The sequence below is a fragment of the Lynx canadensis genome, chromosome A1, assembly GCF_007474595.2.
Source record: "Lynx canadensis isolate LIC74 chromosome A1, mLynCan4.pri.v2, whole genome shotgun sequence".
In the NCBI taxonomy this organism is placed as follows: Eukaryota; Metazoa; Chordata; class Mammalia; order Carnivora; family Felidae; genus Lynx; species Lynx canadensis.
This window is the reverse complement of record NC_044303.2, coordinates 115780255-115792732: the sequence shown is the minus strand read 5'-3', so window position 1 is coordinate 115792732 and position 12478 is coordinate 115780255. Positions and strand designations below refer to the sequence as shown.

At 37.1% G+C, this 12478-nt stretch overlaps 1 protein-coding gene across 1 annotated transcript in view; it reads right to left on the bottom strand.

Moving 5' to 3' along the window:
• Positions 1-617: 617 nt before the first annotated feature.
• UBE2D2 (ubiquitin conjugating enzyme E2 D2) overlaps positions 618-12478 on the bottom strand; it is a 56274-nt gene continuing 44413 nt past the window's right edge. The window contains exons 3-7 of the mRNA XM_030319415.1: positions 10441-10472; positions 10285-10362; positions 10091-10196; positions 4717-4810; positions 618-2091 (exon numbers count right to left, since the gene is read on the bottom strand). Of these exons, the coding sequence (XP_030175275.1) occupies positions 2046-2091; positions 4717-4810; positions 10091-10196; positions 10285-10362; positions 10441-10472 (356 nt within the window). The 3' untranslated portion in view covers positions 618-2045. The remainder of the gene's footprint in view (positions 2092-4716; positions 4811-10090; positions 10197-10284; positions 10363-10440; positions 10473-12478) is intronic.

The window sequence follows — 12478 nt, the reverse complement described above, 5'->3', positions numbered from 1 at the left end:
ATGATGGCTTTTATTTAGCACTTAGAAATGCTTAAGAGCACTCCTGTGAAAGTATCTACGTTATGACATAATCAATGGTAATGAGCTGGCTGCTCTTGAAGATGACAAAGAATGGGGCTTTCAGGATCTGTGCAAATGACCCACACAGTCACCGGGCTAGTTAACAGCAAATCCAAAACTGATGAATTCCCACCTGCCAATAATACTGAGAATACAGGGCAATTTTAGGTTAGAGCTCAATTCTAACTCCTTTCCCCACAGCTGGTTAACAGCCAAACCTTCTTTGCAAGGTCAAGAATGCTAGAAATGCTAGTAAGTAGCCAGCAGCTAAACAGCAGTTCAAGAGGTTTCAGGTTATAGCACACTTCAGTTCTGAGATGGGGATAGTGACACTGAGAGATAAGACAAGTTAAACAAGTTTAAAACCAAAAGCAGTGGACATTTATTCCTCAATTTTTGTGCAAGAGTGTAAAGATGCATTTGAAAGAACCTGATGGCTGGAGAGCATCAGCCATGGCCTTCAGGATGGCCTGGTTTACAATTAGATTAGGAGAAGGAGATGAAAAAAAAGTAACTTGCCTAGTTCACACGAATGATGTTTCTGGCAAACACAGTTGTTTACAAGTTTCAAACTACAATTTACTAGAGTCAAGGGAAGACTTCAAAAAGCCACATACAGTACAATTTAAAATTGGATGAACATCCTGCAATGTCAGTGCAAAGTAATTATGTAGACTCTCCAATACAAGATTGTGCTCATGTTTCCCAGGTTTGGTCAATGTTGCTCTTTTACAATCACAATCACAGAAGCTTAACTTACCAAATAGCAATGCCTTTGTTTTATGTCCTATGTACCAAGGGAATGTCACAAGGTTTTGGTGAAATGCAGCTTACTTTCATTAATAAAGCAAATTTCTTATTTAGTTTAACAGTCATGTTCCTGGAATACTGCACATGTAAGTTTCATGGAAATGCTTTTAAGCTTATGCCCTTGTTCGGTAAAATTACTTTCAAGATATCCTTTTGACTATGTAAACTGGAGTTGTTTCATGATTTTGAAATGCAACCAGTAAAAATGAAAACATTTTAGGGGTGGGGGAAAACCCACCACTAATCTCTGCTAGACAAAGTTCTTAAAATCAAAAGGCCTATTCACACAAAATTATATGTAATGACTGTAGTAATCAGTTTATTACACAGATTAATCATTCTTGAACGTACAAGCTCCAGGGGAGCAATTGGGTCTTTAAATATACACAAGTATTTCCATCAAATGAATTTTCACCCTTACATCCAGATAGACCTAAGCAGTTAAAAACATAAGAAAAATAAGAGCTATTAGCTATGTATTAACTGAGAAACCACATACAAACCAAAGAATGTGGAAGAGAGAAAGGGGCTGAAAGGACAAAGGTTGAAGGGTGGGGAGATGCAAAAGATGTGGGAACAAAGCCCATCACACTTTATGTACTAATAGCTCCAATCCATTTAAATGTTGACCAGTTAAACTTAGACCTTAAAATACAGGATGTGGGTAGAGTTTAATCTGGTTGGTCATAACTTTCACCTAAGACGGAGGTCCTTCAGAATAAAATGAATACAGAAACAGCTTCGTGTTCTTCGCCTTGCTTTTCATAACTGTTTTGAGTTTAAAAGGATTCCACTTAAAAACAATCTCCTACAGGTCAGTGGAGCTTTTCTTCCCCATCCAAGCACACACCATACCCACCACCCCTCACCTTGCCGTTATCCAAATTTAAGTCAGTAAGGAAAACTTTTAGTCTCACACCTAGGTTACGCTTGGAGAACTGGCTTGTCACACACACACTTCTCTGCTAGGAGGCAATGTTGGTACAGAAGTACAGTATTTCTAGTTTGTTGTTCCAAGTATGTACAACACGCAGCACTGCTGTATCAGGTAAACATGTGCACAGGGGAAGATGAGGCGTGGGCTCATAGAAAGCAGTCAAATGGAAATCAAAAGGACTTTCTCTTTCAGAGTTCCCCTATCTTTATTTGTAGAGGTTATCCAATAATTTCTTTAATTACATCGCATACTTCTGAGTCCATTCCCGAGCTATTCTGTTGTACCTGTACACACAAAGAGAAGCGTGGCTTAACACAGGTGGAGTCAGTCAGAAAGCAACAGATTTCATTCATTATCCTATCTAATAACTTCAAGGGACTAACTAGTAGTAGTCTAGCAAAGACTTCTAAATTTCTATTAAGCATTTAGTCAGTGATGGTGGGAAAAGGCTGTAAAACCCAAAACAATGTCCTTTAAATGCTACTAATAGGATTCTGATTACATGTTAGCATTTGCTGGTACACCTTTATTCTACATTTGACTGACCCATTTCCTTTTTTTTTTTTTCAGTTTTATTATTTATTTTGTGAGAGAGAAAGAGAGAGACAGAGAGAGAGCGAGTGCAGAGAGCAGGGGAGAGAGCAGTGGGGGAGAAAGAATCCCAAGCACAGAGACAGCACAGAGCCTGACGCAAGGCTCAAACCCATGAACCATGAGAGCATAACCTGAACCAAAACCAACAGTCAGATACTGACTGAGCCACCCAGGAGCCCCAATGACTGACCTATTTCTAAGAAAGATCTTCAGTCCCTGATTCATTTATTTGGAATTTTTAAAACTACATAATTCTACATTATATATGGTTCTTAAAATCATATACCAATAGTGATTAAATTCATGTAATACTTTCCTAAAAATGTGGTTGCTAAAACTGAATGGGTTTATTGCTCCAGAACATTCTAGTAGTAAAATAAGCAGGGCAGAAGATTCTTTGTTTAAAAAGAGATGCAGGAAAAGTTCAGTGAACAATACCACTACAATCACTTGGAAAATGCCTCTTGGTAGGCATTCATGCCCACCTAGATACTGGACAAAATAGGTCTCTCATTAAAAGTTTATTTGTGTGGGGGCTCCTGGGTGGCTCAGGTGGTTGACAGTCCACTTCAGCTCAGGTCATGATCTCATGGATGGTAAGTCTGAGCCCTGCATTGGGCTTGCTGCTGTCGGTGCAGAGCTCATTTCAGATCCTCTATCCAACCGCCCCCCCCCCCCCCAGCCCCGTCTCTCTGCACCTCCCACACCCTCTCCCTCAAAAATAAATAAACATATTCAGGTGCCTGGGGGGCTCAGTCAGTTAAGCACCTGACTTCAGTTCAGGTCATGAACTTGGGGTTCGTGAGTTCGAGCCCCACGTCAGGCTCTGTGCTAAGAGCTCAGAGCCTGGAGCCTGCTTCAGATTCTGTGTCTCCCTCTCTCTCTGCCCCTCTTCCACTCATGCTCTGTCTCTCTCTCTCTCTCTTTCAAAAGTAAGTATTAAAAAAAAAATACTATATAACAAGTTAACTTGTGTGGGGCACCTGTCTGACTCAGTCAGTAGAGCCATGCAACTCGACATATCTCAAGGTTGTGAGTTCAAGCTCCATGATGGGTGTACAGATTACTTAAAAAAATGTTTGTTAAGTCTTAAAAAAAAAATTGTGGATGTATTCACAAATAGAAAAAAGCAGGATCTAATTTTATTCTGAACGCAGCCAGAAATACATGACTATAGATACCATTCAGACCTAAACACAGACAAAACTAAACTAAGAACCAGTTGCAGTTAAATTCCCTCATTGCTGGTGTAGCTCCATTTAAAAATATACTATCTGTAAGACTCTCTAATCCAACAGAATTCAAATAATTCTTAATCCTTTTTAATTTAAAAAAATGTTTTATTTATTTTTGAGAGAACACAAGTGGGGGAGGGGGGAGAGAGGGGGACAGAGGATCTGAAGTGTGCTCTGCATTTGAACTCATGAACCTCGAGATCATGACCCGAGCTGAAGTTGGACGCCCTACCGACTGAGCCACCCAGGTGCCCCAATTCATAATCCTTTTGACTTTAGAAAATGATCCATAATTTCCCACCTATTGCCTCCTACAGTCTTACATGAATGCACAAAATTAAAAAATTAGAACTTTCAGTTGCTATCTTTTTCAATATTCTGACCACTCTTCAATAATTCATAGTAAAATTGTAAAATATGTAAATTCTTTTTTAAAAACATGTAAATTCTACATTAAGATTTATTTTTAAAGGAAATTTGGGGGCGCCTGGGTGGCGCAGTCGGTTAAGCGTCCGACTTCAGCCAGGTCACGATCTCGCGGTCCGTGAGTTCGAGCCCCGCGTTGGGCTCTGGGCTGATGGCTCAGAGCCTGGAGCCTGTTTCCGATTCTGTGTCTCCCTCTCTCTCTGCCCCTCGCCCGTTCATGCTCTGTCTCTCTCTGTCCCAAAAATAAATAAACGTTGAAAAAAAAAAAAAATTAAAGGAAATTTGGAGCTTTCATGTCTTGTTGTAGTAACTTTCTTTTTAGATTATGCCAAATGGTAGAAAATCAATTCCCTTTTCCCACTCAGTTACAAATACCTACCAAAGACAGGCTTTTCTAAGTCAAAAGCCAAACAGGAGACATGAGGCTGGTAGAAAATAAACTAGAGAAATTTTTCTAGACAGTGGGAGTCATTTGAAACAATGAGAGATAAGATCAGCATCTTCCACTTATAGACACTTGATGTAAACACTCTTCTTTCTGTTCCCAGGTCAGTATATTAGAACTTCATTTTAAATATCTGACTCAGCCCTGAGTTAAGATCTGAGACACAAACATCTCCACCCCACCACAGGTACTTTTCTGGCCATACTTACTTTTCTCTATCTGTTTTGTAGATCCGAGCAATCTCAGGCACTAAAGGATCATCTGGATTGGGATCACACAACAGAGAACAGATGGACAAGAGTACTATAACGGTGGGGGAAAAAAGGTATAAATTAGTAGAGGATAAAAACAAAGGGTTGAAAGAAACATGAGATGCCAACACACAAGAAAATTCTAAGAACCTATTCATACTGTGGTGTCTAGGAGCTTTGTGAGTTCTACCTAACTTTATAGTAACAAGAATCAACAAAAATTCATGTAGGATTTCTCTATGCTTGAACCCCTAAGGATACTGGCCCAGGCTGATGAAGTGACTTGTCCACTGTCCCTGGGTAGTGAGTAATTAATGTAGAATTAGAATTCAGGTCTTCCAAGTCCTAGACCAACACTTTTCATAGGCCATAAAACTCAATATTTAGAAACCCATCTTCAGAAATAAATGGCTCTCAAAATTCCAAAGACAACCACACTACTGAATGCTCTCAGAAGTGACAACCATGAAATCGAACAATCACTGCTTTCTCAACGACAGGTATTACATTCAGATGCAATGGATTTCATTTTTAGTTGAAAACAATTTAGTCTAAAAACATAACGGCCCGTATTTGCCCCCAAATGGAGCTGGCCATACTTAGTATACAGGATACAACATTTTAAGTTCTCAAATTCTTTTCAGTGACAATTTAGAATCTCATCTAAGCCATTTTCTCAGTGACAACGTGGAACACAGCAGACAAATCTCAATAATACAATTGCCTCTGTTCAAATTTGTTGTAAACTTATGTATTCCTTACTGAATGCAAAGGAGGAGGCCAAGGCCACTAATTGTATTAAATCCAGGGGTCTCTGACATACTAAAATAAATTCTAATTCTTCTATTCTGATGCAAGAGAACTCAGCTATCTTATTTCTAATATTCTGTAGCAGGAGACAATGATTCTAAGCTCATTTTACTCCCAAAACATCAAATTCACCAGGAAAATAATTCATTTTCCTACCTAGAGAGATCAAGGGCTTCTGAGAGGTGAGGAAAAGGTTCACGTGCCCTTTATCATTCACTTTGTTAACAAAAAAGCTATTTCCTTAAGAGTATATGGAAAATAAAAAACATCAGGAAAGATGTTTTCTGACTCTTCATTCCTGTTGCCCACAATTCTGGCAGATGGCATTCCCAAAACATCTTCTCTTCCCATTGTCAGGTGTATCACCTGATGCCCTCTTCAAGCACAGAACATTCTAACAGCAATAAGGAAAGATTTCATGTATTTCCTGGAAATGACAACAGGAAGTTACAGATTTTTGAATGTTCATGAAATTATTGACTATTACTGAAAGAAGAAACTTGTCCAGCCCATCAAATTGGCAAGAATTCAAATAAATCTTCACCTGAAATTAGACATGCTACCAGATTAGTATTTGCACAAATTCCCTTACCAAATTTCTCTTCCAATTATTCCAATAAGGCAACCTTAAAAAAATTTTTTTAAATAAATAAATTTTTTAACTCTTTCCAGGAAGGAAAGGAAGGTGGGGTGGTGGTTACCTGGACCTGGTAAAAAGATTCTTACTGTACTACTGAGGGTCCTTTTAAGTCATACAACACTGCTTTTGGCTTATAATTTACTATACATTCCTTCTCCATAAAGAGATACTCCTATTTGTATAACCTGCAGAGACACTTCACTGAAATGACTAAATTTTTATCTACATCAACATTTTTCATCAGTATATACTCATTTTCATCAGGGTCATAACCCACAGTCACTTCTAAATCTAAAAACATATAATCAAGTGGCTTTATAGCACATTTAACCACTTCTTTTAAGGTTTCTGTATATTCAGATCCCTAACATATACACTCAAAGCAGAAAGAACTTCAGGTCAAAGTTACTGCCCTCAACAAAGGAATATCACATATAGGATTCAGGCCTTTTACATAACTACTTGCCCAAACATTCAATTTACAAAAAGGAGTCATTAAAACATTAAACTTAGGTATACTGATATAATCAAGTTCAACAAAATAGAATGCAATTATTTTAAAAGATAGCTATCCAGACAAAGAGAACATAAGTCAAATAAATTAATGGCCCTTATGAGGTAGTGTAACTGAAAAATCAACACTAAGCACAGAAGGGGGAAGAAAAAAAAGAGCTATGGTTAACAATTTCAGCTATTAAACCTTTCCCCTCCTACACACACACACACACACACACACACACACACACACACACATACACACACAGTAATCTACCTCTCTTGGTCCCATTACTGGATTTCTATCTTTACTGATACTTGGTGAAGGAAGAACAACCAGGCAAGGAAATCACAAAAACAACACTTTCACAAGCAGCCCCTCAATTACAAAGAGGCTTACAAAAAGAAAAGGGCCCACTTATCTGCAAAACTATTTCATTCACTTTTTTTTAAAGATTTTATTTTTGAGCAATCTCTATAGCCAATGTGAGGCTCAAACTCACAACTTGGAGATCAAGAGCTGCATGCTTTAGTGACTCAGCCAGCCAGGTGCCCCTCAACTTTTAAAAATGTGTTCTCCTAGTTTTTTGTTTATATTTTTGCCTGGGATGCCATAATTTTCAATTTAATGCCCCAGATTTTTTTTTTTTTTTTTTGAGAGAGAGAGAGAGAGAGAGAGAGAGAGAGAGAGAGAGAGAGAGAGAGAATGCACACATGAAAGCAGGGGAGGGACAGAGAGAGAGAGAGACTTGAGTAGGTTCCACGATCAATGTAGAGCCCAATGTGGGGCTTGATCTAACCACCCTGAGAGCATGACCTGAGGTGAAATCAAGAGTCTGACACTTAACTGACTGAACCACCCAGGCACGCTAAATGCCCCAGTCTGGTTAAGCATCCGATTTCAGCTCAGGTCATGATCTCATGGTTCATGCGTTCAAGCCCCATGTCAGGCTCTGTGCTGACAGCTCAGAACCTGGATCTTACTTCAGATTTTGTCTCCCTCTCTCTGCCCCTACCCCACTCATGCTCAGTCTCTCTCTCAAAAATAAATAAACATTAAAAAAAAAAATTTTTTTTTTTTTTAATTGTCAGAGGCACCTGGCTGGCTCAGTTCATAGAGCATGCAACTCTTGATCTCAGAGTTGTGAGTTCCAACCCACATTGGACATAGTGCCTACTTAAAAAAAAAAAAAAAAAAAAAAAATTTGTTAGAGTATACAAGTCGTATTTATAAAAACAACAAAGTTATAACAGCAAATATCCAACATTTTTTAGAACAGTGGCTTTATCCTAGTTATCTGAGTGCTTACAAGAAACCAATTAACTATGCATTTTGCTTTTTGAAATCTTTATAATAGTAATGAAATGGTTAGAATTACCATCCTATTTTACAGATGAAAAACTGAGGAATACAGAAGCTAATTTGTCTCAAGATTCATGTGATAAGACGTAGAGCTGAGAGGTGAATATAGGCAGTTAGATTCAGAATCTATGTTTTTTAGCATGGAACTATGTTGCCTCCTGCCTAAATGTACACATTAAAGAAAGGATAAAATATAACAAAATAGTAAAGAAAAATATTTCATACACCAAATCTCATCACCCAAATGCCCACATTATTTCTTTCTAGCTACTTAACATACTTTTTTTTTAAGATTTTTTTTTTTAAGTAATCCCTACACCCAAAATAGGTCTCAAACTCACAACCCCGAGATCAAGAGTTGCAAGCTCCATTGAATGAGCCAGCAAAGAGCCCAAACATACTTCTATATTAACTCAAACTATAATATATACAAATTTTATCTCTTTTCTGCTTTTTTCAAACATAGTATTTTCCCATTTTTTACAATATTGGTAAGGATCAATACTCTTTTTAAAAGTGTGTGCTAGAACTGATTATTTCTTCCTCTACTGTTGGATCTTTAATTTCTAATTTTTAGAAATAAATAAATGTTCACAAATGTATTTCCACACAGGTTCACAAATACACTTCCACACAAAACATTTTTAGCGTTTGAGGTTATCTATCTTCTTAGTACAAATGAATGAAACTAGAATTACTGGGTCAACGGGAAGTAATGATTAAATCTCTTATCTTTTAATACATACTGACTGGGATTTACAAATCTATACTCCTACCTGTGATATGTAAGCACCCGTTTCAATGTACTTCACCAGCATTTGGTTTTTTTTAAAAGATCTTTGTTAATTAAAAAGGTGGAAAATGGGAACTTAATTTTCATTTCTTTGATTGTTTTGCTCCTTTCTGACCATTCACCTATTGGGATCTTTTTCTTACTTATTTTTATATATGTTCTTTCTATTTTATTTTTTTAATTAAAAACAAATTTTTTTTAATGCTTATTTATTTTAGAGACAAAGAACACAAGCCTGGGAGGGGCAGAGAAAGCCATAGACAGAATCTGAAGCAGGCTGCAGGCTCCGAGCTGTCAGCAAAGAGCCTGACATGGGGCTTGAATCCATGAACCAAAAGATCATGACCTGAGCCAAAGTCGGTCACTTAACCGACTAAGCCACCCAGGTGCCCTGTATGTTCTTCCCATTTTAAACATACTAGCCTATCATCTCATTTGCAGCCTATTTCTTGTATTTGTGTTTTGACAGCTTTTAATCTACTTGTGATTTCATTTGGGTATGATGTTGAGGGGCTGTACAATTTCAAATCAACAATATAAGAAAATGTTTAACTACTCAGTTCACAGATATAAAAAATTCCCAACCTACTCATATAATTAGGTTTTATTTAGAACTACTGGATATTTCATCACAAAATTGATGACAAATCTTTAAATATACATTCAAACACACATACACAGGACTATATACGAAAAAAATCAAGATGATCAAATAAAAAATTTTTTATTAAACTGGTCATATTACAGGATGAATCTGTTACTAATAGAAACCTCAAGACCAGACCTGATAAAACCTTAAAGAGCCTGAATATGAATTCACCTATCCTTTGTTCTTCAAGACCCCATAACCTATATTTATACCACAAGCATTCCTCTAAAAGGGCTGTTATTTCCTTTTCTGGAACAGTATCTATCCTTTCCATTCGTGGATTTCAAGGTTGGAAGAGATATTAATTATCTTCTACTTTAACTTTCCTCTAAAAAATATTCATACCTAGAGGCCATTTTCCAACCTAAGCTTGAATGGCATAATGGACAGAGTAGTCATAACACCAAAGAATACCTATGCCTGAAAATCCAACTCCCTCCAGTGGTCTCAAGGTCTACTAAAAAATAAGGGGACTGCTACCTCCTCTTAATAGGAATAAGAGTCATCATTTCAAAATAAGTAACCTTTAAAAGACAAAAAACACTGCTGCTTTATCATGATATCAGATACCTATTCCATTACCTTTTGAAATAGTTAGTGCTGGAGACCACTGTGACCGTAGAATATCAAGACAAATGCTGCCATTACTGTTAATATTTGGATGATAAATTCTTGTTGTAAATGCAACCTAGAGAAAAAAGAAAAACTTTTATAAACTGGTTTACTGGTATCACAGAAAGCACATAAAAAACAAGTGCCATACATATCCCAGTTACCTTAGGTGGCTTGAAAGGATAATCTGTTGGGAAATGAATTGTCAAGAAAAATACTCCACCCTGATAGGGACTGTCATTCTGTCGATAACAAGAAAAGTGGGATTAAAATGAGTGAATTATATCAACATTTATTCCAAAATCAATCTGAATACTTACTGGCCCCATTATCGTAGCTTGCCAATGGAACACTGAAAAAGAACAAAAAATCATCATGAAGTAATTATCTCCATTATAGGTACACTATAATAACATATCATTCCCTGTATAATCCCAGTTTATTCATAAGCAATATGGTAAGCCCTAGGCAGGATGACGAATCTAAATCAAATCTGAGTCTGAAGAGAGAAAAGAAAATGACTAGTATAGTCTAGAACACTGGTAAGATGCATAATGAAAAAGTATTTGGGCTAAAAGATCTTGAAAATTCTTATTAGGGAGACAAAAATTCTTGACAAGGCCCAAGCTCCACTTGTAAATCAGCATTTCTTACTTCAGAGGGTAAAAAAGAACCAAAGATTCAACTCTTCAATGTGTTATATCATTTCCTTAACACATTAATATACAATAGACTCCTTTTATAATACTGGTATAGAGCAAGACTGTAAAGTCAAAGTAGATAATATTCAAATTAGGAAAGACTGGCTTTTACAGCAAGAAAAAACTGAGAGCACTTACATGTAGGGCTTTAGAATTACTAGTCCCTTACTAACAGATGAAAGATCCATATTTATGTCTTTTTAAAATGATCTAGAATCTACAACATCAACAAGGCAGAGAAACATGAACTAAACTAAAAACACATTAAGATGGAATTTGATTAACAAAAGCATCTGAAGACCTACCATTAAAATCTTAATTGAGTATTCTGTTACACTAGTTAATTTAAGAATACCTACTGGAATCACTGACTCAAGTCTCCCTCTGGAACTCTTCTCGACTCCTAGCTCTCCTTGTGGAAGTATAAAAAAGGAGGTAAGAAGGTAGTGGGAGGATATCTAACACGGACTCAAATTACAATGGTTTGGTAAATAGTTCAGGAATCACTATGATGCCATAAAAAATAAGGGAGGGGTGCGGCACCTGGCTGGCTCAGTTGGTAGAGCATGTGACTCTTGATCTCTTGGTTGTGAATTCGAGCCCCACGTGTGGTATGGAGTTTACTTAAAAATACATACATACATACATACATACATAAAAAAAAATCACTACAGTTTCCTGGCTCAGTTGGTAGAGCATGTGACTTTTGATCTGTAGGTTGTGAATTCAAGCCCCACATGTGGTACAGAGTTTACTTAAAAATAAATAAATAAATAAATAAATAAATAAATAAATAAATACTTAAAAAAAAAAAATCACTACAGTTTCCAAGTAATAGAACTCTCTAGAAATGGTTTGGGGTAAAATATTTGGCCATAAGCATAAAATATTGCTGTATCTTACATGAATGTCTAGATTTCAAAAACCTTTCATTTAAGGATCAATTTTAGCAGCTGTTAAAACTAAAAATTCACGGGGCGCCTGTGGCTCAGTCGGTTAAGCGTCCGGCTTCGGCTAGGGTCATGATCTCGCAGTCCGCGAGTTCGAGCCCCGCGTCGGGCTCTGTGCTGACAGCTCGGAGCCTGGAGCCTGTTTCGGATCCTGTATCTCCCTCTCTCTCTGACCCTCCCCTGTTCATGCTCTGTCTCTGTCTCAAAAATAAATAAACATTAAAAAAAAAAAAACCTAAAAAGAAAATAAAAATAAAAATTCACGGGGGGCCTGGGTGGTCAGTTGGTTAAGTATCTGACTTAGGTTCAGGTCATGATCTCCAGTTTGTGAGTTCGAGCCCCACATGGGGCTACCTGCTGTCAGCATCTTGAGAGCCCACTTGGGATCGATCCTCTGTTCCCTTCTCTCTCTGCCCCTCCCTGCTTGCATGCAGGCTCTCTCTCTCAAAAATAAATACACATTAAAAAAAAAAAACTCATGGTAATGAATTAAAAAGTTTTGATAGTCTAAAACAAGCAAAAACAAAAAAACTCCCACTACCATCCTGGTTTGATGCTGAAAACCACATTACACAAACTAAAAGCTACAACCTCTTCCGTGAGAGTTTAAATGTTAAGTTCACATCTCACTGATTACTGTTTAGAATACTCAAAGATGAAACTTTTTCTTTTTTTTTTTTTTAATTTTTAATGTTTATTTTTGAGAG